General features: G+C 44.5%; 1 protein-coding gene across 2 annotated transcripts in view; it reads right to left on the bottom strand.

The window, feature by feature from the left end:
• Nucleotides 1-25,280, bottom strand: part of RALY (RALY heterogeneous nuclear ribonucleoprotein) — a 413,228-nt gene that overhangs the window by 16,048 nt on the left and 371,900 nt on the right. The window contains exons 4-7 of one of the 2 annotated variants that reach the window (XM_077251961.1): nt 21,262-21,334; nt 16,228-16,275; nt 4,873-5,033; nt 4,675-4,785 (exon numbers count right to left, since the gene is read on the bottom strand). In XM_077251961.1, coding sequence (XP_077108076.1) covers nt 4,675-4,785; nt 4,873-5,033; nt 16,228-16,275; nt 21,262-21,334 — 393 coding nt within the window. The remainder of the gene's footprint in view (nt 1-4,674; nt 4,786-4,872; nt 5,034-16,227; nt 16,276-21,261; nt 21,335-25,280) is intronic. The other variant, XM_077251962.1, reaches the window with a different exon arrangement.

Below are 25,280 nucleotides of genomic sequence, written 5' to 3'. Positions count from 1 at the left end.
CTTAAGGAACTTATCTAGATGTGTGGTGAGCACTTTAAACCCCCAGGTGCTTCACAGAAGTTTATAACGTAGAGCCGTGAAAATAAAAAAATCGCATTTTTTCTACAAAAATGATCTTTTTGCCTCCAAATTTTTATTTTACCAAGGGTAACAGGAGAAAATGGACCCCAGAAGCTGTTGTACAATTTGTCTTGAGTACGCCGACACCCCATATGTGGGGGTAAACCACTGTTTGGGCGCATGGCTGAGCTCGGAAGCAAAGGAGCGCCATTTGACTTTTCAATGCAAAATTGACTGGAATTGAGATCGGACGCCATGTCGCGTTTGGAGAGCCCCTGATGTGCCTAAACAGCAGAAACCCCCCAAAAGTGACCCCATTTTGGAAACTAGACCCCCCATGGAACTTATCTAGATGTGTAGTGAGAACTTTGAATGCCCAAGTGCATCACAGAAGTTTATAATGCAGAGTCGTGAAAATAAAAAATATATATTTTTTAACAATAAAGATTTTTTAGCCCCCAAGTTTTTATTTTCACAAGGGTAACAAGAGAAATTGGACCCCAAAAGTTGTTGTCCAATTTGTCCTGAGTATGCTGGTACCCCATATGTGGGGGTAAACCACTGTTTGGGCGCATGGCAGAGCTCGGAAGGGAAGGAGTGCCATTTTGGAATGCAGACTTTGATAGAATTGTCTGCGGGCGTTATGTTGCCTTTGCAGACCCCTAATGTACCTAAACAGTAGAAACCCCCAACAAGTGACCCCATTTTGGAAAATAGACCCCCCAAGGAACTTATCTAGATATGTGGTGAGAACTTTGAATGCCCAAGTGCTTCACAGAAGTTTATAATGCAGAGTAGTGAAAATAAAAAATATTTTTTTTCCCACAAAAAAGATTTTTTTAGCCCCCAAATTTTTATTTTCACAAGGGTAACAAGAGAAATTGGACCCCAAAAGTTGTTGTCCAATTTGTCCTGAGTATGCTGGTACCCCATATGTGGGGGTAAACCACTGTTTGGGCGCATGGCAGAGCTCGGAAGGGAAGGAGTGCCATTTTGGAATGCAGACTTTGATAGAATTGTCTGCGGGCGTTATGTTGCCTTTGCAGACCCCTAATGTACCTAAACAGTAGAAACCCCCAACAAGTGACCCCATTTTGGAAAATAGACCCCCCAAGGAACTTATCTAGATATGTGGTGAGAACTTTGAATGCCCAAGTGCTTCACAGAAGTTTATAATGCAGAGTAGTGAAAATAAAAAATATTTTTTTTCCCACAAAAAAGATTTTTTTAGCCCCCAAATTTTTATTTTCACAAGGGTAACAAGAGAAATTGGACCCCAAAAGTTGTTGTCCAATTTGTCCTGAGTATGCTGGTACCCCATATGTGGGGGTAAACCACTGTTTGGGCGCACGGCAGAGCTCGGAAGGGAAGGAGCGCCATTTTGCAATGCAGACTTTGATAGAATTGTCTGCGGGCGTTATGTTGCGTTTGCAGACCCCTAATGTACCTAAACAGTAGAAACCCCCACAAGTGACCAAATTTTGGAAACTAGACCCCCTAAGGAACTTATCTAGATATGTGGTGAGAACTTTGAAAGCTCAAGTGCTTCACAGAAATTTATAATGCAGAGTAGTGAAAATAAAAAAATATATTTTTTTCCAACAAAAAAGATTTTTAGCCCCCAAGTTTTTATTTTCACAAGGGTAACAGGAGAAATTGGACCCCAAAAGTTGTTGTCCAATTTATCCCGAGTACGCTGATGCCCCATATGTGGGGGTAAACCACTGTTTGGGCGCACGGCAGAGCTCAGAAGGGAGGGAGTACCATTCCACACACAGCGCCTTTGTCCTGGGTGTCGGCGTCTTTGTACGGAGGGGTTGACACCCAGGACCGGACGTGACGTCGGACAGGAAGAGGGAAGCCCCCGCCCCCCAGTGAAGCAGCATGGAGTCCTTCTGTGTGTGTGTGTGTGCGTGTGTGTGCGTGTGTGTGCGTGTGTGTGTCCCCATGCGACGCTAGTGCCACCATTGTGCTAAGTCGCCGTATGGGACTACTACTCCCATCCGGTATTAGGATGGGAGAGTTGTCCCTGTGTCCGGCGACTTAGCACAATTGTAAAGTTACACAAAACACCTACACACAATACACATACATGACACACAGTACATACAACATATAACACAGAGTATATACTCACCAACAGCACACTTGTAGGCGAAGCCCTCGATCCTCCAGGAAAAAATCCAAAAATAATAAACCAAATTCATACTCCCTGTCCGCAGAATCCATAAAACGAGTGTCCCACGCCGATCGGCTGCTCTCCGGCGATACACTGCCAGGAGCGAAGCTCCTAGCAATGTATCGCGTACTGTTCCAGAGTTCAATGACTCCGGCGTCTCGGTTAACAGCAGTACAGCTGCGTTGAACTTTCCCACGCAGCACTGCCGTTAAGCGAGAGTGCCGGGGTCAATGACCGCCGGTAAACTCGCTCGCGCATGCGCAGTGACACACCGACAGGAACTATGGCTCCTGTCAGTGTGTTGCTGCAGCCGTGGAGAGCAGACATATCTCTGGATGTGTCTGTTCTCCATGGAAAATCTTGATACGTGGCACTTAAATATGTGGCAATTAAATACGTGACACGTGGCACTTATACGTGATACGTGTCACTTAAATACGTGGCACTGAAATACGTGATACGTGGCACTTTGATACGTGGCACGTGTCACTTAAATACGTGGCACGTGGCACTGAAATATGTGGCACGTGGCACTTTGATACGTGGCACGTGTCTCTTAAATACGTGGCACGTGGCACTGAAAGATGTGGCACGTGGCACTTTGATACGTGGCACTGAAATATGTGGCACGTGGCACTTTGATACGTGGCACGTGGCACTCTGATACGTGGCACGTGGCACTTTGATACGTGGCACGTGGCACTTTGATACGTGGCACGTGGCACTGAAATATGTGGCACGTGGCACTTTGATACGTGGCACGTGGCACTTTGATACGTGGCACGTGGCACTTTGATACGTGGCACGTGGCACTTTGATACGTGGCACTGAAATATGTGGCACGTGGCACTTTGATACGTGGCACGTGGCACTTTGATACGTGGCACGTGGCACTTTGATACGTGGCACGTGGCACTTTGATACGTGGCACTGAAATATGTGGCACGTGGCACTTTGATACGTGGCACGTGTCACTTAAATACGTGGCACGTGGCACTGAAATATGTGGGACACGTCGCACAAAAAAGTTACATGTAGTTTTTTTTGTGTCGACGGTCCGCCGAAGCACGACGCATCCGTCGCACGACGGATGCGACATGTGGCAATCCGTCGCAATGCGTCGCTAATGCAAGCCAATGGAGAAAAAACGCATCCTGCAAGCACTTTTGCAGGATGCGTTTTTTCTCCAACGACGCATTGCGACGGAAGCCAAAAAACGCTAGTGTGAAAGTAGCCTAACCCTAACCCTAGCCCTAACCCTAACCCTAAATTTAGCCCCAACCCTAACCCTAACTCTAACCCTAACCCTAACCCTAACCCTAATTTTAGCCCCAACTTGTCTTCTCCTGCCGGCCGGCAGATGGCAGCAGATGGCGGGCGCACTGCGCATGCGCCCGCCATGATGAAAAAGCCGGCTGGCAGGAGAAGACAGAAGAGGACCCAGGGACACCGGGTGAGTATGTTAGGGTCCCCGAATCCCCCTATTTCTCTGTCCTCTGATGTGCGATCACATCAGAGGACAGAGAAATAACTGATCGCTTTTTTTTTTTTTTTTTTTTTTTTTTTGCGGTCGCCGGTAAACTGTTAATTACCGGCGATCGCAAAGCAGGGGTCGGTGCAAATCGACCCCGATCATGTTCTTTGGGGTCTCGGCTACCCCCGGCAGCCGAGACCCCAAAGAACATCCGGGTGCCGGGCGGCGGGCGCACTGCGCGTGCGCCCGCCATTTTTTCCCGGAAAAAAGATGGCGGCGCCCATGGGGAGACACGAGGAGCACCGGGGGAGGTAGGTAAGTATTGGGGGGCTATTGGGGGCCATCGGGGACCACATTTCTCTGTCCTCCGATGTGCGATCACATCGGAGGACAGAGAAATTAAACGGCAAATCGCGTTTTTTTTTTTTTTGTTGCGACCGCCGGTAAACGGTTAATTACCGGCGATCGCAACTCGGGGGTCGGTAAAAACCCCCCGAATCATGTTCTCTGGGGTCTCGGCTACCCTCGGCAACCGAGACCCCAGAGAAAATCCGACTCTGGGGGGCGCTATTCACTTTTTCCACAGCGCCGTTAATTAACGGCGCTGTGGTTTAAGTACCCTTAGCGGCCGCCGTTAAAAGGCGTATCGGCGGTCGTTAAGGGGTTAACTCAAATCTGATAATAAAGATTAAACAACAACCACAAGACGGATTTCATCACCCAAGGTCTCATTTTATTCAGTACAACGGCGCCGACCTGACACTGTCTGTAGGTTACTGTGCACAATCCTGCTAACAGACCTCCTTTAAACATGGAGGAGGATGGAACTAAATAAGAGGTGCATGGAACTAAAGACTTGAAGTCTCAGCCTAGTTTAGGCTCAGTGTTCATGGGGAATTTGTTAGGCTGACAGCTTTTTAATCGTAAGCATCAACTTAAGTCTAATTGACAACATACCAACCTGCACATGGCTTCTCATCTGTAATCTGCTCCAATCTTCCCAAAAGAGCGTCAATGTTGGTCTTAATCTGTGTGAGCTCTGACTTGATGGCCTGAATCTCATTGCTTCTTACTACAGACAGCAGAGGAAATGAAGAACAATGTCATTGTTGTTCAGCAGAACAATAAGCCATTTGACGAGTCCTAAATCTGTACTTACACCTCAATTTAGCTGCATTTCCTGTGATGGCGGCTGATCTTGCTAACAGCTTGACTGGAAGAGCTGATTTTACCCGTCGCACCAGAGGCACTGTGACACGTGGACGCTTGACTGGCACTGCCCTCGGAGCGGGCGATACTCTGCCTCGATACTCAAACAACCTAGGTGGAAGATAGATGAAATTACATTATTTCCATTTGTTACGCAGTTATCTGTTTATGGTGTATGTTATTCCTTGCAGACATTTTAGTTAGAAAAATCCTTTCCCCAATGTTCACTCAGTTTTTTCATATACAGTGGGTACGGAAAGTATTCAGACCCCTTTAAATTTTTCACTCTTTGTTTCATTGCAGCCATTTAGAAATTCAAAAAAGTTCATTTTTTTTCTCATTAATGTACAAAATTAATGCACCCCATCTTGACTGGAAAAAACAGAAATGTAGACATTTTTGCAAATGTATTAAAAAAGAAAAACTGAAATATCACATGGTCATAAGTATTCAGCCTCTTTGCTCAGACACTCATATTTAAGTCCCATGGTGTCCATTTCCTTGTGATCCTCCTTGAGATGGTTTTACTCGTTCTTTGGAGTCCAGCTGTGTTTAATTAAACTGATAGGGCTTGATTTGGAAAGGCACGCACCTGTCTATATAAGACCTCACAGCTCACAGTGCATGTCACACCAAATGAGAATCATGAGGTCAAAGGAACTGGCCAAGGAGCTCAGAGACAGAATTGTGGCAAGGCACAGATCTGGTCAAGGTTACACCTGAATTTCTGCAGTACTCAAGGTTCCTAGGAGCACAGTGGCCTCCATAATACTTAAATGGAAGAAGTTTGGGACCACCAGAAGTATTCCTAGACCTGTCCGTCCAGCCAAACTGAGCAATCATGGGAGAAGAGCCTTGGTGAGAGAGATAAAGAAGAACTCTAAGATCACTGTGACTGATCTCCAGAGATGCAGTAGGGAGATGGGAGAAAGTACCACAAAGTCAACTACACTGCTGCCCTCCACGAGTCACTGACAGAAGTGCCTATGGAAAAAATTGCAGCATGCTGCCATTTCACTAAAATTAGAAGACACTAACCATTCAAGACTTTGTGCATTAGAAAACATTGGACTGTACTCGGATGGCATCTGAGTTCAGCACAATTTCTGCAGACTCACACAATGGAGAAGATGTAGAGATTTTGTTCTCCATCTTCTCACCTGAGGTACAGTTATCTCATCTTAGAGAATCAGATCACACTATGCTAACACTTGAATCAGAGTGTCATTTGCTTAGATGAGAGGATCTACAGTTGTGTGGCCATGGTCTTCAGACAAGACTACAAGGTGTGGCTGGCAGCACCTGCCAAAATTTCATCCATGGAAGTGGACAATGGAGGACACACAGTTTTGTGACAAAGTGATTGGCCCTCTCAAGTGTGTGGAGTTTTGGCTATGTAGCCAGCCGCACTGTGTGGTATCATCCTTATAGATTGAAAGCTCATATGCAGCTCAGTGCAGGTCATTCCTTCAAAATACACCATGGGCGCAAGGCATAATCACATATCCTGTGCATGGATCCTGTATGACAGAATCATACAGTCTCAACACAGAGGATTTTAACATGTATTTTTCTGGCTGAAAAGGACATTATCCATCCCCCCACAGTCTTCCCAAAAAAAACAATAACTCATTTTTTTGGGCGTTCTTTGGTGTGTTTTCTTTAGCCATGGGGCACTTTTAATGCCTCTATTATCCAGAGACTATTTTTTCAGGAAAAAATCTCAGAAACACATTAGAAAATAATATGTTGCTTCTATTTCCTTGCTGAAAAAAATCATATGGAAAAAAAAAGAGTGCCGTAAGCACTATAGAAAACTTATTCAAAGAGTATTTAAATCATTTTTAAGTGAATTTTGATGCAGAGCCTGCTTTAAAATCCTTATTAAAAGACTCAATGTGAATGTACCCTTACTCAATAATCAGTAGCACACTGGGAGCTAGTAGGCACATTTAATTTTTTTGCCTTGCTGATCTTTCACCCGTCAGCAGGGGGAGCTGTCACTCCACAGCTACAATGGATATCCAAATCTGAGCTATTGAGTTGCAGTTAAAAGGGGCTGTTGTGTAAATGACCATTTGGTAGATAAATTCCCTCTGTGTTCTTTTTTCCCTCCACTTTTGACACCCTTGGTTTCTTACAAAATTACATAGTGACTGACGTTTTGTATATAAGCTATTTAAAGACAAGAAAGCGAACGGCGCATCTTATACCTATGATACCATTTACACAAAGGTTCTCTTTGACTTGCTTTTACCTGCTAGTTATCAAAGATGAGTAAAGCCCCCTAAAGAGCTAGTTGGGGGGATGAGATCTATCCCCCGATTCTGTATTAATTCAAACATCTAAAAATTCCCATAAAATGCAAAACCAAGTAAGTGCTATGTTCTATTATATACCTTCTACTAATATAGTAATGTACCTAAACTGTCATTGTTATGATAAATATGATCTGTCCAAAGGGGCAAAATAAGGTCTGAGGTCTCTGAAATATATGTCCTCAGATCAGCCAGGGTGAAAAAAGATGGATGATGGAATTATTTGTCCTCTAGCAGGTTAGAAATTCAGGTTAGATATTCAGATGAGGTTTCATGAAATCTCATTCACCATGTAGATCCTGTAATTCGCAGCAGGTTTTCCACAGACAAATGTAGAGCGAAAAAGCTCCTGCCTGAATCTTACTCCCTTGTTGTATAGACATAATGGCATATATAATAGAGAAAGCCCCATGGTGAAGAATTAAATACCCGTATTATGGTGAAGAAGTGTATAGTTTTTGTTTTGCCCCCAACTCCAAATCTCTTATTTGTTAACAGCGTTTCTCTGGAGAAGTAATAGAGGATGTTATCCACCTCGGCCTGTCTCTCCAAGGTTCCCATGGCAGTCAAATGGTCTGCTGCTAGCATAGGTATACATACTATAGTATTTGGTGAGTTTTTTACCTCAGTATTTCAAAGCCCAACCCAGAAGTGGGTGATAAATACAGAAGTGGTGACGTGTTTCTATTAGGCCGGGGTCACACTGCTCGCACGAGTCTCTCGCATCAATACCCAGCACTGCCACTGGCAGTTCGGACTGGAACATTCAGCTGCATAGAAATAAATGCAGCCACACACTCCGGTCCCGAGTGCCGGGTTTTGATGCGCAAGTTTCTTGCATTGCACTCATAAGTATGACCCTGGCCTTATACTTCTCCTCTGATTGTTCCTCTCCTGGTTTTGGCTTACAAATACTGAGGTAAAAAGCTCACCAACTACTCAACGTGTGCCCATGGCCTTAGGCTGGAGTCACACTTGCGAGTTCAATGCGAGAAAATCGTGTGAGTCTCTCGCATCAACACCCGGCACTGCCGCCAACACTCGGGACCGGAGTTTGCGGCTGCATGTATTTCTATGCAGCTGAACACTCCGGTCCTGAGTGCCAGCGGCTGTGTCAGGACTTGATGCTATGAACTCGTGCGAGTTTCTCACATTGAACTCGCAAATGTGACCCCAGCCTTAGACTAATATCGGCAGAAACTGCCGACATCGATAAGTTTGGCGGACAGTCCCCCTTATGAGCGTTTGTTGAGTTTTTGATGTTGCAGATTTTCTGCAATCATTAAGTGAAATAAGGTACTTGCATTTTTTTAAAATATGAGGCATAAAAAACTCACCAAAAAGACACGTGTATTGTTGTAAATAAATAAGCTGCTAAATATCTCCTATTTATTAGGTTACGTTCCCTCAAATAATTTTTGACACTGTACACAGCATCTTACAGTTTCAGCAAATTGGATGGGATTTATAGAGATCTCATGCCCACTGTGCGTGACATAAATTGACCTGTGGTGCATGATTGAAATCTGCAACACGTCAAGTTCTCTTGCAGGTACACTGAGTTTCATGTGCAGATTTTTACCATAGATGTGCAGCGCCCCCACCGCCGCAGGGCCGAGGGGTACCCGGTACCGGGCCTCTAGAGTCTCTGCTCTGGGGTTGTCACGGTGGCTAGGCCCTGGTCCGTGACCCTGCCGAGGGGCGCACAGTGAATGATAGATATGGATGGTGGTGGTGGTGCGGTGCGGTAAATAACGAGGACACCAAGTTGCAGTCTCTTTACCTCTTTACTGAAGATCTCTGGGTCCTCAGTCCGGAATACGGTTAACCAGGCTGCGCAAGTCCGGCCGGTCCAATGGCACCTCCAGAGTTCTCTTTGCAGGTGGAAATCTGTGCCTTCCTGCTAGCGCTATGTGTTGTGGTCCTTCCCTGCTGTGCTTACAGAAAGTCCCCACAACTGTTGTGTCTGTTTCTTAAGTTCCCTCACAACTCGATTAGATGATGTTCTGCTAATCCTCCGTCCCTCCCTGATGTTACGGTTAGGACGGCACCCGTTTGACGGGTAGGCTCGGAGCTCTTCCGGGACCCTAGAGTCGCCCCTCTCCACAAGTTGCCCCCCAAGACTGCATAGGTGATTTAGGTGAGACAGCCCGCCTGAGACTGACTGTCCTGCCGTAGGTTTGAAGTATTGCCTGAAGCTGTATATAGAAATACTTCCTCGGCGTTCCGGCCACCGGTGGTTTGCGCCTCAGTAGGATGTTGCCTCGGTCTTACAGCATGACTCCTACTGGTATTCTCCTTATTGCTTTGATCTCGTTTCTCACTCAGCACAATCTATCTCGCTTCTAATCCTTCCTTGGGCACCGCCGCTATACTGAGCAGGCACGGTCCCGTTACGTTCTTTCCTGTAGCCAGGCCTCTGTCAGGATCCCACCCCTGACAGGGACCCTACTGAATCTTCTCCCACAACACCCTCTGCCACAAGGTGTTGCCTGGTTCCAACCCAGTCAGCTTTCTTTCTAACTTCCTGCCTGACCCCCAGTTTTACCAGTATGTGAGGAGTGGCCTAATGAATAGAACCCTTAGCTCCCCCTGGAGGCCCGGCTGTGAAATGTATTGGTGTCTGTGATACCTGGTCAGATGAACTCCTTCAGTGCCATCAGATGTACCATAGCTCACCTTAGCGGCGGAGCCACAGTACTGCAACGACCAGGACTCTGGGGCGCTGCACTCCCCCCCGGTTAAATCCAGTACTCCTGGACTGGGAAGAAAACAACAATACAGGTTAGCAAAAAAGACATACAATTTTGTTGAGTGCAATAACAATAAGCATATTTGAACAGAGCTTCCCTTTATGGGAGGTGAGGACACTTGAACGTTACAAACATGGTTAAATATTATAAATTACAGGCTATAAACAACTCCTGTTACCCAACCGGGTATTCTACTTAGTGCAAAATTGCTGAACAATAATTTAACATTGCCTTTAAGGATGTACACTCTAAATCCACTAAAGACCTTCTTATAACACATTATAAGGCTTGAGCAACTGTGCTAAATTCTCCTACTTTACGTCTGCAGGACCGCCTGTCCTAACTGCTCCAGGCCTGCTGCCTCTCCTTTCTTTACAGGACCGCCCCTTTCAGCCCGGGCCTACTGCCTTTTCAACTACTATACACAGTATAGAGCATAACATTTACTTTCAGGTTAAGAGCACTGAGCCATCTCTATATGGCTCCTAAGAGGACTCGCCACTAACCCCTACGGGTTCACTTCCTGTACTCATTCTTTAACACATCATACATTTTCTTAAAACATTAAACTTCCATCATTACTTTCTTACTGACAAATATGCAGGACGCTATGTCTACCCCTACGGGTCTGCTGCATCTTTCTTCTAACTTTCACTTATGCAGGACTTCATGTCTACCCCTACGGGTCTACTGCACCTTTCCAATAATCACTTTATCTCAGAACACATTATTAAACACTTCTTTCTTTCAACTAGTTGATTGCATATAACCGTTACATATCAGCATCATCATCACTTTCCTTTTGGTCAAGACATTATTGCTATCTGTCTTAAAGCAATACCATTCTTTAAGTACACAAGTGAACATCCCCTTTAAGAGGGGACCAAGTCTTTATGAGGTAGCATATCTTCTCAGGCTACCAGTCCGTACTCAGCAAAGGCTCCGGTGCGGTATCTTCGCAAAGAGTCCTTCTTTAAGTAAAACCAGTAGGGAGCACCTTTAAGAAGGTGCAAACTATTTACAAGCAGTTTGTATCATGCACTGTTCATGATTGCGGCAGTTCTTGATAACATAGAAAAGATAGAAAATAACCAAAGAGCAATAGGGATCCCGGGTCAACAAAGGGATCCCTTTAAGAGTTAACCCTAGACGGGTTTAGCAGCAAAACAGTAGAACAGTAACTATTTACATACATTAAAGCATTTTTGCTTACTCAGTCTTGTAGTGTAGGGGGTGGTCTTCTTCCAGGCCTCACCCGGCCAACGGGTCGCCTTGGTGTGGCAAGGGCCGGTCCTGGCTCCAGCTGCAACAGGATCCCTCGCCGGGATGCCCTCCTAGCTTGTGGGCGAGCGCGACCCAGAGGCACGCGGTGGACCCGGACCTCCTGAGGTTCCGCGGGGACGGGCTCCGGCACCTTCTCTACAGAAGGCTCATCCTCCGGCGTTCCAGTAGCAGCCTGCAGGGCGACGCACCGCTGGACACCCCGAACTATCCAGCCTGTTCCACCCGCTTCCCTCCTCCACCGGGTGTAGGTCACGGCATCGCCAGGCTCCAGGTCGGCGTCATACCTTCCTCCACAGGGCTCGACTTCCTCACGGTCAATGCGAACCTGCAGTGGCTCCCCGATCTCTTGGATAACTCCCTTTCCGTGTCGGGAGTTAAAGGAGACCACCACACCCCAGTGGGACGGTGGGGTTTCTTCCACACTGGTTAGATCAACCTGGGCTGCAGGCTGAGGTCTGTTCCGCCAGGCTGCCATGAGGCGCCGCAGGTGTTCGGCCTCCGGCAGGATCCTCAGGCCTGATGCGCGCAGCTCACACTCTGCCGCAGCCTGGATGGAGGAAGCAGGGGACACTGGAGACAGGCAGACCTCCGTAGGCTGGCCCAGCCGAGCGATCACACGGGCATCGGCTTCCAAGCGGTAGGCTATCCGCCGGGCCTCAGCTGCGGCCACGCACTCCTCGGACGGCGGCCGGGGAGGTCGGCCCATCGTTGGCTCCGCAAGAGTCAGCTCCCACAGTGATGGTGTATCCTGGGTGGCATCGGGCTGTACAGCCTCTCGCCGAGTCTGGTCATTCCCATGCGGTGCTCCTGATGTCGCCATTTTCGCTTCTTCTCCAGTGTCCTCTTCGCGCGGTCTTTTTCGTGGGCGGCCTCGTCTCCATGGTCTCCACCCTCCAAACAAGATCAGGAGGCGGACCTCGGCTGTTGACGGGCACGTCCTCAGGACACAGAAATACTTAGACTGGGCGGCCATTGCCCTTCGCGCTCTTCAGCTTGTTTACGCCCACTCCACGCCCCTCTTCTTCTCCTGCGCTCTCCTCAGCGCTGTAATGGCGGCGGATTTTGGCGGTAAATGGCGCAGCACAGTCCTTGCAATAAAGTACAGTCCAAGCACAATAAATCACAGTTCCAAGGCACACATGACCTGATTCTTCAGGCTTAAGTAGATCCTGTTCGTGACGCCAAGTTTTGCAGCGCCCCCACCGCCGCAGGGCCGAGGGGTACCCGGTACCGGGCCTCTAGAGTCTCTGCTCTGGGGTTGTCACGGTGGCTAGGCCCCGGTCCGTGACCCTGCCGAGGGGCGCACAGTGAATGATAGATATGGATGGTGGTGGTGGTGCGGTGCGGTAAATAACGAGGACACCAGGTTGCAGTCTCTTTACCTCTTTACTGAAGATCTCTGGGTCCTCAGTCCGGAATACGGTTAACCAGGCTGCGCAAGTCCGGCCGGTCCAATGGCACCTCCAGAGTTCTCTTTGCAGGTGGAAATCTGTGCCTTCCTGCTAGCGCTATGTGTTGTGGTCCTTCCCTGCTGTGCTTACGGAAAGTCCCCACAACTGTTGTGTCTGTTTCTTAAGTTCCCTCACAACTCGATTAGATGGTGTTCTGCTAATCCTCCGTCCCTCCCTGATGTTACGGTTAGGACGGCACCCGTTTGACGGGTAGGCTCGGAGCTCTTCCGGGACCCTAGAGTCGCCCCTCTCCACAAGTTGCCCCCCAAGACTGCGTAGGTGATTTAGGTGAGACAGCCTGCCTGAGACTGACTGTCCTGCCGTAGGTTTGAAGTATTGCCTGAAGCTGTATATAGAAATACTTCCTCGGCGTTCCGGCCACCGGTGGTTTGCGCCTCAGTAGGATGTTGCCTCGGTCTTACAGCACGACTCCTACTGGTATTCTCCTTATTGCTTTGATCTCGTTTCTCACTCAGCACAATCTATCTCGCTTCTAATCCTTCCTTGGGCACCGCCGCTATACTGAGCAGGCACGGTCCCGTTACGTTCTTTCCTGTAGCCAGGCCTCTGTCAGGATCCCACCCCTGACAGGGACCCTACTGAATCTTCTCCCACAACACCCTCTGCTACAAGGTGTTGCCTGGTTCCAACCCAGTCAGCTTTCTTTCTAACTTCCTGCCTGACCCCCAGTTTTACCAGTATGTGAGGAGTGGCCTAATGAATAGAACCCTTAGCTCCCCCTGGAGGCCCGGCTGTGAAATGTATTGGTGTCTGTGATACCTGGTCAGATGAACTCCTTCAGTGCCATCAGACGTAGCATAGCTCCCCTTAGCGGCGGAGCCACAGTACTGCAACGACCAGGACTCTGGGGCGCTGCAGATGCATTAGATGCAAAAAATTTGGAGGTAAAAGGCTTTGCGTAAACACACTAAAACCACATATAATCTGCACATGACTGCATCAATAAAGCTTATTCAAAGCTAAATAACAGGAAGTATGAAAATGTAGCTTTATTTAAAACATGACATTCCAAAAAGAGACAGAAACACAATAAAAACACACGTAAAAAAGGAAAAACTAAACTCAAAAGCACAATGAAAAAATATGCAAGTGACCTAATTTACCTAATAGGTGCAGAAATGCTGGAGAAAATCTGCAACATTAAAAACTCAACAAATACTCATTGTTGGAACGTATCCTTAGGCAAGGGTCACACCAGCGCATTTTCTCTCATCAGAGAGAATAGGGACGATTATAATCGCACAGTTTGATCAGAGCGTGATCATAGTGTGCTCCAATTTCTCCATCTATTCCATTCTGTCAGTCCAGGGAAATCGGACAATGTCATTTGAATGGAGTCCGAGAATTTCCACAGACTCATTGACTCACATGGTCGAGTGCGCTCCGAATATTGGACCCAACTAGGGAATGCTGCAATGTTTTCCTCAGACCAGCTCAGACCCCATAGACTAACAATGGTCCAAGAGCAATTCGATGTTTTGTCAGATCACTCTCAGACCGAAAATACAGTCATGTGCACTAGCTCTTAGGCCGGTTTCACACGTCAGTGGCTCCGGTACGTGTAGTGACAGTTTTCTCACGTACCGGAGACACTGACACACGTAGACCCATTCAAATGAATGGATCTATGCACATGCCTGCGTGTTTTCACGGACCGTGTGTCCGTCTGCAAAACACGGAGACATGTCCGTTTTCTCCGGCAGCACGGTCCGCAAAGCGTCCCACACACGTGCACATGGAGAACAGTGTGCACTCTCCTCCATGTGCACGTACCGCCGCAGGAGAAACAGTGCTACAGTTAAGCGCTGTCCCCAGCGTGTGGTGCTGAAGGTGGCATTCATCTCTTCTCCCCTGCAGGAGAAAAGAGATGAAACGTGGTACTGCTCATTACAGTGATGAATATGCGGCTCCACCTCCCATAGGGGTAGAGCCACATATTCATCACTGTAATGAGCGATACCACGTGACAGATCACACAGGACAGGCTGCCGGCGCTGAGAGGAGGCATCGCGGGAGCTAGGTGAGTATTTCTCTGCAAGCGGGCGGGCGCACGGGGGGTGGGAGGCGGGAGGTGACCCCAAACTTTATTTTTAACAAAAAAAAAATAAAAATTTGATTTCTTTCCTGCGAGCGCTGCAGGGGGCAAGAGATGAATGCCGCCTTCAGCACCACACGCTGGGGACAGTGCTTACTGTAGCGCTGTCTCTCCTGCACAGTCCGTGTGGTCCTCAGGCGGCACACGGGTGGCACACGGCTGCCGCACGTGTGCCACACTGATGTGCCACGTGAGCACATGGACACGGATAACTCCGGCACCGTTTTCTCCGGTACCGGAATTATCTGGACGTGTGAGACTGGCCTTAGGCTGGGTTCACATTGCATTATGGCAGTCCGTTAGACTGACTGCATTACACCGCGGCATAACGCGGTGTAACGCAGTCCGTTAATGCTGCCATTAACCCCTATTATCAGGCGCATCGCCAACACAGGCCATAATCGGCATGCGCTAGCGATGTGCCGTCATTCTGTGATGGACTCTTGGATGCAGGCTGCAGTGTTTCCGGGTCCGTCACCGCTATCGCAGATAGAGCATCTGCGCTAGCGCGATCGCATAACGCGTTCTTTTTCGGCACTTGCGTTAACGCAGTCCGTTTAAAGCATGCGTTGAACGGACTGCACTAACGCAATGTGAACCTAGCCTTACAGTGTTACTTAGGGACAGCACATGGATGCTATCTGTGTGCTGTCTGTGATTTTCACAAACCCATAGACTTGTATAGGGTATTTTGATTTGTGAAAAAAACTGGCATGTATCTCGGATTTTTCGCGGATTACTGTCTGCAAAAAGACAAGAGCATGTGAACAGCCCCAAAGACTATAATGGGTAAGTGTTCTATCAGTGAAGAACACAGACAGAGCACCTATGTGAAAAACAGATGGCTGAATGAGGAATTACATAGTAATATAGGTTGAAAAATGACATAGGTCCATCAAGTTCAACGTTTCTCGCTAGATTATTTATCATCCACAAAGCTATTGGTTATCAGAAAGGCCCCCATGACCCCTTACGTGAGTTCCATTTTGCTATAACAGAAGATAAAAATATCTAATACAGCTGTAAGCAGTCTAACATGTATGACTGGAGGCAAAAATGTGGCTTTTCTGGGACTCGTTCTCCAAAATTATAGGATGGTATATGCTATGATCTGAAGCTCACTCACAATCCCCACAATGCTCTTTGCGTTTATCCTAAATAAGATTAACACGTCCAGATAGATCTTGTGAGCTTTCCCAACCTGGGTTGGTCGGAGGATTGAGCACATTAATGCCATCCCTACTGTTGTGCTGCCTGACAATGCCGAGATGTGATTGCATTTTGCAGACTGATTTCTCTCCTCCCCCCCGCCGCTTCAATGCAATTCATACTGTGACGAGAGAACAAAAATAGGTCAGAGTGCATTCACGCAGCTTCACTCACCTCTCATAAAACTCATCTCTGTAGTAATCAAAGTCAAAATCGTAGCCGCTGTGGAGAGAGTAGAGAGAATTTTAAATTGCAAGCACACTGGGCCAGAAAGGGTTTTCTAGCCAGGTAGGGAGGCATGATCATAAGCGTCTGCAAGGCAAAGTATCTCCTGCAGCCTACTTCACCGGACACATTACACCTATTCCCCTGAGCCTTCCATCCAGTCAACTTCAGAACACTGCCCCTGGTATCTGCAGAACACTAAATTACACATTAAAGATGTCATTTATATTTAACCTGTTGTCTGCTGGGAGACTCGTCTGCCGTACTAGTTACATTTTCTACACATTGCGGTAAGTGTGTGAAGCTGGGGAAAATACATTTCTCATTTTGCATTCCCTCATCGAAGAACGCGTGTATTACATTACAACACGGTCTCCTCTGTTTTAAGAGGTCAAGCGAAAAAGGAAAAAGAGATATTGTAATTTTCTTAATACCAATAGTCGTTTACACAACAAGGCTACATGAATTTTATCAATCTTGAGGTATGTTAACGCAGATTTCTTTGATGTGGTTTTTGAAGTGGATCCTCTCCAAAAGCCACATGAAAAAATGCTTCACATACTCTTTGAATACACTTTGGTGTACATTTTGAAGCATATCAAAATTCACATCAAAAGTTCAGCGTGAACATAGGGACCTTTCACTGAGTTGTTGGAGCTGAATTTGACTGAAACTCAAGTTTTTGAGGCGTTTTGAGATTTTTTGAGGAGGTTTTGGAGCTTTGTGGCTATATGCAAATGGAATCTTTTTCAGGAAGATTCTATTAATGTCTGAAAACGGGCAAACAAATTGCTACCAACAGTAAACACAATGTGAGGTCAACATTGATGTTCAGTATTTTGTTACTTCTTTTAACAGCTTCAGGAGTGGTTAAAACAATTATGGTTATTCTTAGGGTATGTGCACACGTAGTTTTGAGGGCTGCGGATTTTTCCACAGCGGATTTCACAAATCCGCAGGTAAAAGGCACTGCGTTTTACCTGCGGATTTACCGCGGATTTACCGTGGTTTTTATACTGATTTTGTGCGGATTCCACCTGCGGTTTTACACCTGCGGATTCCTATTATGGAGCAGGTGTAAACCGCTGCGGAATCTGCACAAAGGATTGACATGCTGCGGAATGTAAACCGCAGCATTTCTGCATGTTTTTTTCCACAGCATGGGCACTGCAGATTGCGTTTTCCATAGGTTTACATTGTACTGTAAACTCATCAAAATCCGCAACGTGTGCACATAGCCTTAGGGTGGCCGCCAATAGGAAGAGCCCACTTTCTTAATCAAGGCACAAAAGAGAAATATACTGGTGGTGGAACCACCACAAAAACGATGAGGTTTTCCTAAAATAACTTTGTAAACAAATACTCTGATAGGGGTGGAGCCGCATATTCATCATTGTAATGAGTGGTGCCACGTGACTGCTCACACAGGACAGGCTCCCGGTGCTGAGAGGAGGCATCGCGGGAGCTGGGTGAGTATTTCTTTGCAAGCGGGCGGGCGCACGGGGGGTGGGAGGCGAGAGGTGACCCCAAACTTTACTTTAAACAAAAAAAATTAAAAAAACCCTTGATTTTTCATTCCTTCTCTCCAGCGAATGCTGCTGGGGAGAAGGAATGAATGCCGGCTTCAGCACCAAAAGCAGGGGACAGCGCTTAACTGTAGCGCTGTCTCCTGCACGGTCCGTGTGGTCCTCAGTCGGCACATGGGCAGCACACGGCTGCCGCACGTGTGCCACACTGATGTGCCATGTGAGCAAACGGACACACGGACACGGATAACTTCCAGTACCGGAATTATCTGGACGTGTGAGACTGGCCTAAGGCTGCTGTCACACTAGCAGTATTTGGTATCAGTATTTATAAGCCAAAACCAGGAATGGGTGATAAATGCAGAAGTGGTGCATATGTTTCTATTATACTTTACCTCTCTTTGTTCCACTCCTGGTTTTGGCTTACAAATACTGATGTAAAATACTGACCAAATACTGCTAGTGTGACAGCAGCCCAATAGAAAAACATCACCACTTCTGTATGTTTCACCACTCCTGGTTTTGGATTAAAAAAATATTAAACATGTGCACATGGCCTAAAGCTACAATTCCACAATTAATTTTTGGTGGTTTTTTATGCTGCGTATTTTGGAAAAAAATGCAAGTAATCTATTTCACGTAATGGGTGCAGAAATTGTGCAGAAAATCTGCAACATCAAAAACTCACCAAAAGATCACCGTGGGAACATAGCCTAAAAGGAACGTTTCCTGAAGCGTTTTCCATTTGAAAAACTTGTTGTTTTTGAATGCTTCAAAAACTCTGTTTCAGTCAACCCTAAGGCCTCAAGCACATTAACAGGTTGTCAGAAGTTGTATCAGAGCACCCACTGTAGTGTATAGGGCCAGCATTATGAGCTGTAACAGTTTTAGCGGTGCAAGGATGTACTTGTATCTGTGCAGTCAATATGTGACTACATATTAAATGCTAAGCGCCATATTTCTTTTACAAGCCCCTATTTGATCCCTGGTCTCCGCAGAGCGAGATGTGGGTTACTCTAATGATGGTGTTTAACCAATTCTCTTTTGAAGTCATGGGTAATTTACATTCAAAGAGGCAAGATTTTACAACTTAATGGGATTGGGTTTAGATTTTTTTTGCATCAAGGACCCGATAAATCCTTGAATATGAGAAATCCAATAATTATTTTAATTGCCTCTGAAATTACTGCAAAACCACTACAGATTTCTTTTATACTTTCAGTCTTACTAATTGGTTTTAAAAGATAATTGTGGCATGATAACCCTTTTAAAGCCAAAGGGAAATCTGAGCCCTTTGAAAATTGGGTTTTATTGCTCTTTATAGTGCAGAATTCAGGGTTCGGTGTCAGCAACGCTCAGCAGGGGCCACACATAGCCACAAGTGAAAGATCTCTTATATGAGATCCGGGTCATAATTACTGGTCCACCTGTTACAGATATGATGTTTTGGTGTCTGTCATATTACATTGACTGCAAATTTGTATGAGAAAAATGTCAGCACACACAGGCTGAGATCAAAATAATTATCATGTTTCCTTATAGAATACTTCGGAATATGAAATGTCTATATTATTGCACATACAAGGTACTTGACAAAAGATCACATCTGCTGAAGAAATGCATTGTAGGTTTTTAGCATATTTCAACCACAGATGTAGAACAAATAATATATTTGTCACAAAAAAACACAGAGAAATAAACTAACACTGCTATATGAAAGTGGTGTGCATTATATGAAAATGGAGTGCATTATACTGTATAGAGGACTTTGGGGAGTGCATTATACTGTATAGAGGACTATGGGGAGTACATTATACTCTATAGATGATTTTGGGGAGTGCATTATACTATATTGAGGACAATGGGGTGTGTTATACTATATGGAGGACTATGGAGAGTGCAGTATACTTTATAGTGCACTATGAGGAGTGCTTTATAGTGTTTGGAGTCCTATAGGGAGTGCATTATACTGTACAGAGGACAATGGGGAGTTCAGTATGCTGCATGGAGAATTATGGGGAGTGCATTATGCTGCATGGAGGACTATGGGGAATGCAGTACACTGTATGGAGGACTATGGGGAGTGCATTATACTGTATAAAGTACAATGGGGTGCATTATACTATATTGGGGATGGTACTGGAAATGTGAGACCATTATATATGTTTTTGTTGTAATTTCTGCAGCCAAATCATGGCTGGAAGAAGTTGTCATGTTGGTCTGGGTCAGATGGAAAAGACAGAAAAAGTGAATGACTCCTCCAGAAAGAATGTCAGCTGTAAGTCACTTTATGTAACTGTCCTGTAATCTTTTACATGTTCTGCAGGACTGATATCTGCAGGACTGATATCTACTATTGTAAAGTCACCATATAGCGACAATAGTGCTGGTCTTTGTATAGAAATTTTTTAGTAAGAGCTCTGTCATCTGCTGAGGTTCTCTTACATCCACTATTAGGGTTCCCACCATAGTTGTAATCAGTGTTACTCGGTTAGGGTCCCACTCAGAAGTTTGGCCCCCTGAACCAAACCCCTAGCTTTGACTTTGCTGTGACATCAACATTGCTCTGACCACAGTGCACTGGTCTAGCCACACTCCTGCCTGTGATAAACAGCTCACTGTCTATAGACAATCTACATAGAGAGCTGTGGTGTGAGCGGGGTCAGTTTTCTCAGCTCTGCTTCATGCAACATCGAAGAACAATGATTGTGTCACAGCTGTTGCACCCAGTAAACTAAGTGATACATATGTGGAATCAGTGTCTCTTTACCTACATCAAGCTTCTCTCAGATGAGAAAGCAAAAAACTGCTGCCGTATTCCCTGAATTATTTTTTGTATTTACATAGACTTTAGAGACTGGAAAAAAGTGTTGGTTTTTTTTAGTTATCAGAAACAGCACCGCTCCTGTCTATGGGCTATGTTTTTTAAATTGCAGCACATTCTCTTTAAAGGGTTTGTGGAACAGCTCTCCCTTCAACTAAGTATGGCATCAGATGCTGCGGCAGGGGAGTTGCAGAGAGAACTGTCCAGCATAGTTAGAATGGGGTATGTGCACAATACCTGCGGGCGTCAGATGTTGGTCTTTACTGGCATGCATCAGCATCTCTCTATGTGTGTTTCCCTAATTTTGGCATCCTTATTACTAAAATTACCAGTTAACGATTTTTTTTTCTGGTTGTTCGGTTGTGGGTCAATTACAACCTTCCATACCTTGATGCATAAATATATTTTGTTACCCCCACCCACCCCCCCCTTGGCAAAGAGGTGTACAGTATGTGTTTTTGTACAAGCCCAAAAGTGTGCCCCAACCTCACTTTCTAAATCACTCTAGGTTGTACTTAGAAAGAAAATGACTATAAAAGTAGTGTAACAAATTGAAAATGCAATGAAGTAAGTAGACTTTTGAAGTATTATTTTATCAGGGATCATTCATCGGGGTTTGCACTTATCTCTTACCTGTACAGTGCAGCCGTGGCACGTTTCAGGCCTTTAGGTCTGTTGGGCTTGGGCTCCCCTGCCATGTTGATATCTGTTGAGAGAATTAAGATATGTTAAATCTTCTAGAAGTTTTAATGCTTATCCATTCATGAGAAAAACTAAGTACACCATCTTCGAAATTCTATGGCTTTACGTATCAGGTCATAAAAAAAACTGGTCCTTAGAAGATCTCATATTACACCATCATTATGTTTCAAATTCTAACAAAACTAGCCTAAGCTGCAGAAGTATTGTGTGAAAAATTAAGTGCACCCCTTGAATGAGCACCTTGTATAACCCACCTTTAGTAGCAATAAGTTGAAACAATCATTTTCTGTGTGACTTTATCAATCTATCACATCATTCTGGATGAGTTTTGAAGACCCAATTTTGACCAAGCTTTAGCTTTTGGATAGATGGTCTCATATTTGACATTGTAATTAGTGATGACTGATGAGCAAACGTGTTTGGATAAGGTGTTATCCATGCACAATTGGGTGCTAACCTAGTGACATCGGCATGCTAAAATAATATGTTTGAGCCCCCAAATGTCTTGTGGCTGTTCAACAGGCAATCCCTGCATGGGTTGTAGATGTCGAACACCCGTGAGACATGAAGTTGCGGGAACTTGAACATATTTTTCGAGCACTCTGAAGACACTCGGTTAGCACAAGAGGATTCATGGATACACCTTATCCCAGTACGTTCACTCATCACTATTTATAATACTTTCACATATAGAGAAGTTAATGGTTGACTCAATGACTGCAAGCTGCACATGTCCTGTGGCCGCAAAACAAACCCAACTCAGCAGTCCTCCACCATCATATTTGAAAATTGGTATGAGTTGTTTGTGCCGATATATTATGTTTTGTTTTTTCACCAAACATGGTGGTGTGCATTATGGCCAAACATCTCCACTTTTCTATTGTTTGTCCAAAGGCTATTGTTCCAGAAGTCTTGTGGTTTGTTCACATGAAACTTTGCAAACTTTAGTCATTCCGCCATGTACTTTTTAGAAAGAAGATACTCTCTCCTTTAATACATAGTCATCATCTGTCTATATCAACAGCAATTGGCACTCACTGTGATTGTTGCTTTTTAACCCCTTTCTGTCCTCAGATAGAATAAAACGTCTGAGGACAGACGCAATAGCGGCATTTAACTAGCGATTCCAGACTAGCGTTTCCAGACATCGGGGCTGAAATGCGCGCATCGCTGGCCTCTGTCAAGTGATTGAGGGTCAACGATGAGTCGGCATGACAACCAAAGGTCTACTGAAGACCTCTATGGTTGTTGATGCCGGATTGCTGTGAGAGCCACCCTGTGGACGGCGCTCATAGCAATGCAGCAATTCTACTACATAGGAGTGATCTGAGCATCGCTCCTATGTAGCAGAGCCGATCAAGCTATGCCAGCTTCTAGCCTCCCATGGAGGCTATGGAAGCATGGCAAAAGTAAAAAAAATGTTTTAAAAAATATGAAAAAAAAATAATAAAAGTTTTCATCACCCCCTTTCGCCCCATTCAAAATTTCACAGCATAAGTCCACAATTAGATGTGAACGGACAATATTACCTATTCCCTCACATTTTATTTCAAGCGGTCATACTATCTCCCAGCTCAAGTACCAGGTAATTGACCATGCCCCACCAAACAGGCGGGATTGCAATAGGATCCATTAGTTGAAACAGCGTGAATCTTTTTGGATTCATACACTACAGACTCTGTCCCCTCTGGGACTCAATAGAGAGTACAAGGTTCTTTATTAAGAGGTTTTTATCATATTATGCATCTAACTTTATTCTGACCATAATCATGTATTTACATTTATGTCTGACAGTGGACCCATGAGGATTTAATCACTTTTCCTTTCTTTCCTTTTAGATTCCTATATAGACTACAGATCAGGTAATATGTTTCCTATTATTTTTATTTATTTATTTATTTTAATTTTTTATTTTTTTATTTATTTTTATTTTTATTTTTTTATTATTATTTATTTTTTATTTCTTATTTTTTATTTCACTCATTATGTATTATCCTTTTATCTTTCATTTTTTCATTTTTTATCATCTTTTTTCTTGTTTTTTCCTTTGTTTTCTTCTTTTTCTTTATTTATCTTTTAGTTCTCATTTTTTCATTTTTTCATACTTGGTTGTCACCATATTATTCCAAATGGCATATTCTGGCATTATATGCCTTTTGACTTTTTGTCTGGTTACTTTTCGTTATTTTTCCTTCATGTTCCTTTTATTTTTACTTTTATTTTTTAATTTTCCTTATATATTTTTCTAATATTTTTCTTATATTTTTCCCTCTTTTTCTTTTTGTATATTTTTAATTTTATCTTTTATTTCTTATTTTTTATTCATTTTTATTTTTATTTTTATCTTTGTTTTTATATTTCTTTTCTTCTTATTCTCCATTTTTTCTTTAATACCTTATCCTATTAAATTCTGTTGTTCTATATCATTCTTCCTTTTCTTTTTTATTTTCCATTATATGCTGACTAAAGATATCCTATATTTCCGACATTTGCCTCATTATCATGTCCTCCTTATTCCCCTCTTTCTACCTCTTGCACTATTATCTCCCTTTTTTTCTCTTCATACCTTCCTCCCACGATTACTACATTCCAACAGAGGAGCACCTCACCTATCCATTGCGCAAGCGCTAGATTTCCTTTTGTCAACACACTCACAGTCCGCCCCCTCACAGGAAAACCCACTTCACAGTCTTCAGTTGGTCCTGCCATACAGTTTCCTTATGCATTGAATGCAAGGGGTGCCTTGACCCAAATTTGCACGCACCCCAATCCCCTCTTGGAAGAAAAATTTCCCATTACAAAGGAGCTGGTCTCCTAGTCTCGTAATGCCCATACACTAAGTGTATGGGCTGACAAACATTTCCCCATGCGGGGTTCTTTTTTAAACAACTTTTTATGGAGATCATAGACACCCTTGCCAAAAAATTGCCTGGCTGTAGCAGTATAGAACACATTCACCCTGGTGTTCTAGTGGCGGTGGATGATGAGACGTGGAGGAAGGCCTCATTAAAAAGAGTCACAATTTAAAGGAGTGGGTCTCTTAGACTTGAAATGCCCATACACTAAGTGGGCTGACAAACATTTCCTTATGGGAGGTACATTTAAAAAAAAAAAAACAGCCCAAAATAGTGTTTACTGTTTAGATAGAGCTAGGGTAGCACACAGCAAAAAAGGTGAATGGAAGCCTGATAAACAAAGACCAAAGATACATGAGGCGTGTCACGGAGATACCACACTGTAAAATAAGTGGCCTGTGTTTTTATTTTGGCCCCAAAAATAGTGTATAGAAATCAGGTCAAAGACAGCAAATATAGTGGAATGTAGCCCTGAAATGCCACAATTTGTAGGCCACAGATACATCAGCATTTGACTGAGATACCAGACTCTTCAATATGTGGCCTGTATTTTTTTTTTTTACTGTTAAATAGTGTTCAGAGCTAGGGTAACACACCGCAAAAAAGGACAATGGAAGCCTCAAAAGCACACTTTGTAGCCCACAGATAGATGAGGTGTGTCACGGAACTACCACACTGTAATATTTGTTGTTTTTTACCAAAATAGTGTATAGACCTATGGTATTAGACAGACCAAAAATTGACATGTATGCATGAAAAACAACTATTTTTAGACCAAACATAGAACGGGCATCTGACGGAGATAACAGACTGTTTCAATATGTGGCCTGTATTTTTCACAATTTTAAAAACAACAAAATACTGTATACACCAAGTGTAGCAGACCAAAACTGGAATGTATGCCTGAAAAGCCAAAATTTGAAGACTACAGATAGACCAGACGTATGACTGAGATAACAGACTGTTTAAATATGTGGGCTGTATTTTTCACAATTATAAAAACAACAAAATACTGTATACACCAAGGGTAGCAGACTAAAAACTGGAATGTATGCCTGAAAAGCCAAGATTTGAAGACCACAGATAGACCAGACG

The sequence above is a fragment of the Ranitomeya variabilis genome, chromosome 4 (assembly GCF_051348905.1).
Source record: "Ranitomeya variabilis isolate aRanVar5 chromosome 4, aRanVar5.hap1, whole genome shotgun sequence".
NCBI lineage: Eukaryota > Metazoa > Chordata > Amphibia > Anura > Dendrobatidae > Ranitomeya > Ranitomeya variabilis.
The sequence above is the reverse complement of the archived record's forward strand: the minus strand, read 5'-3'. Positions and strand labels throughout refer to the sequence as shown.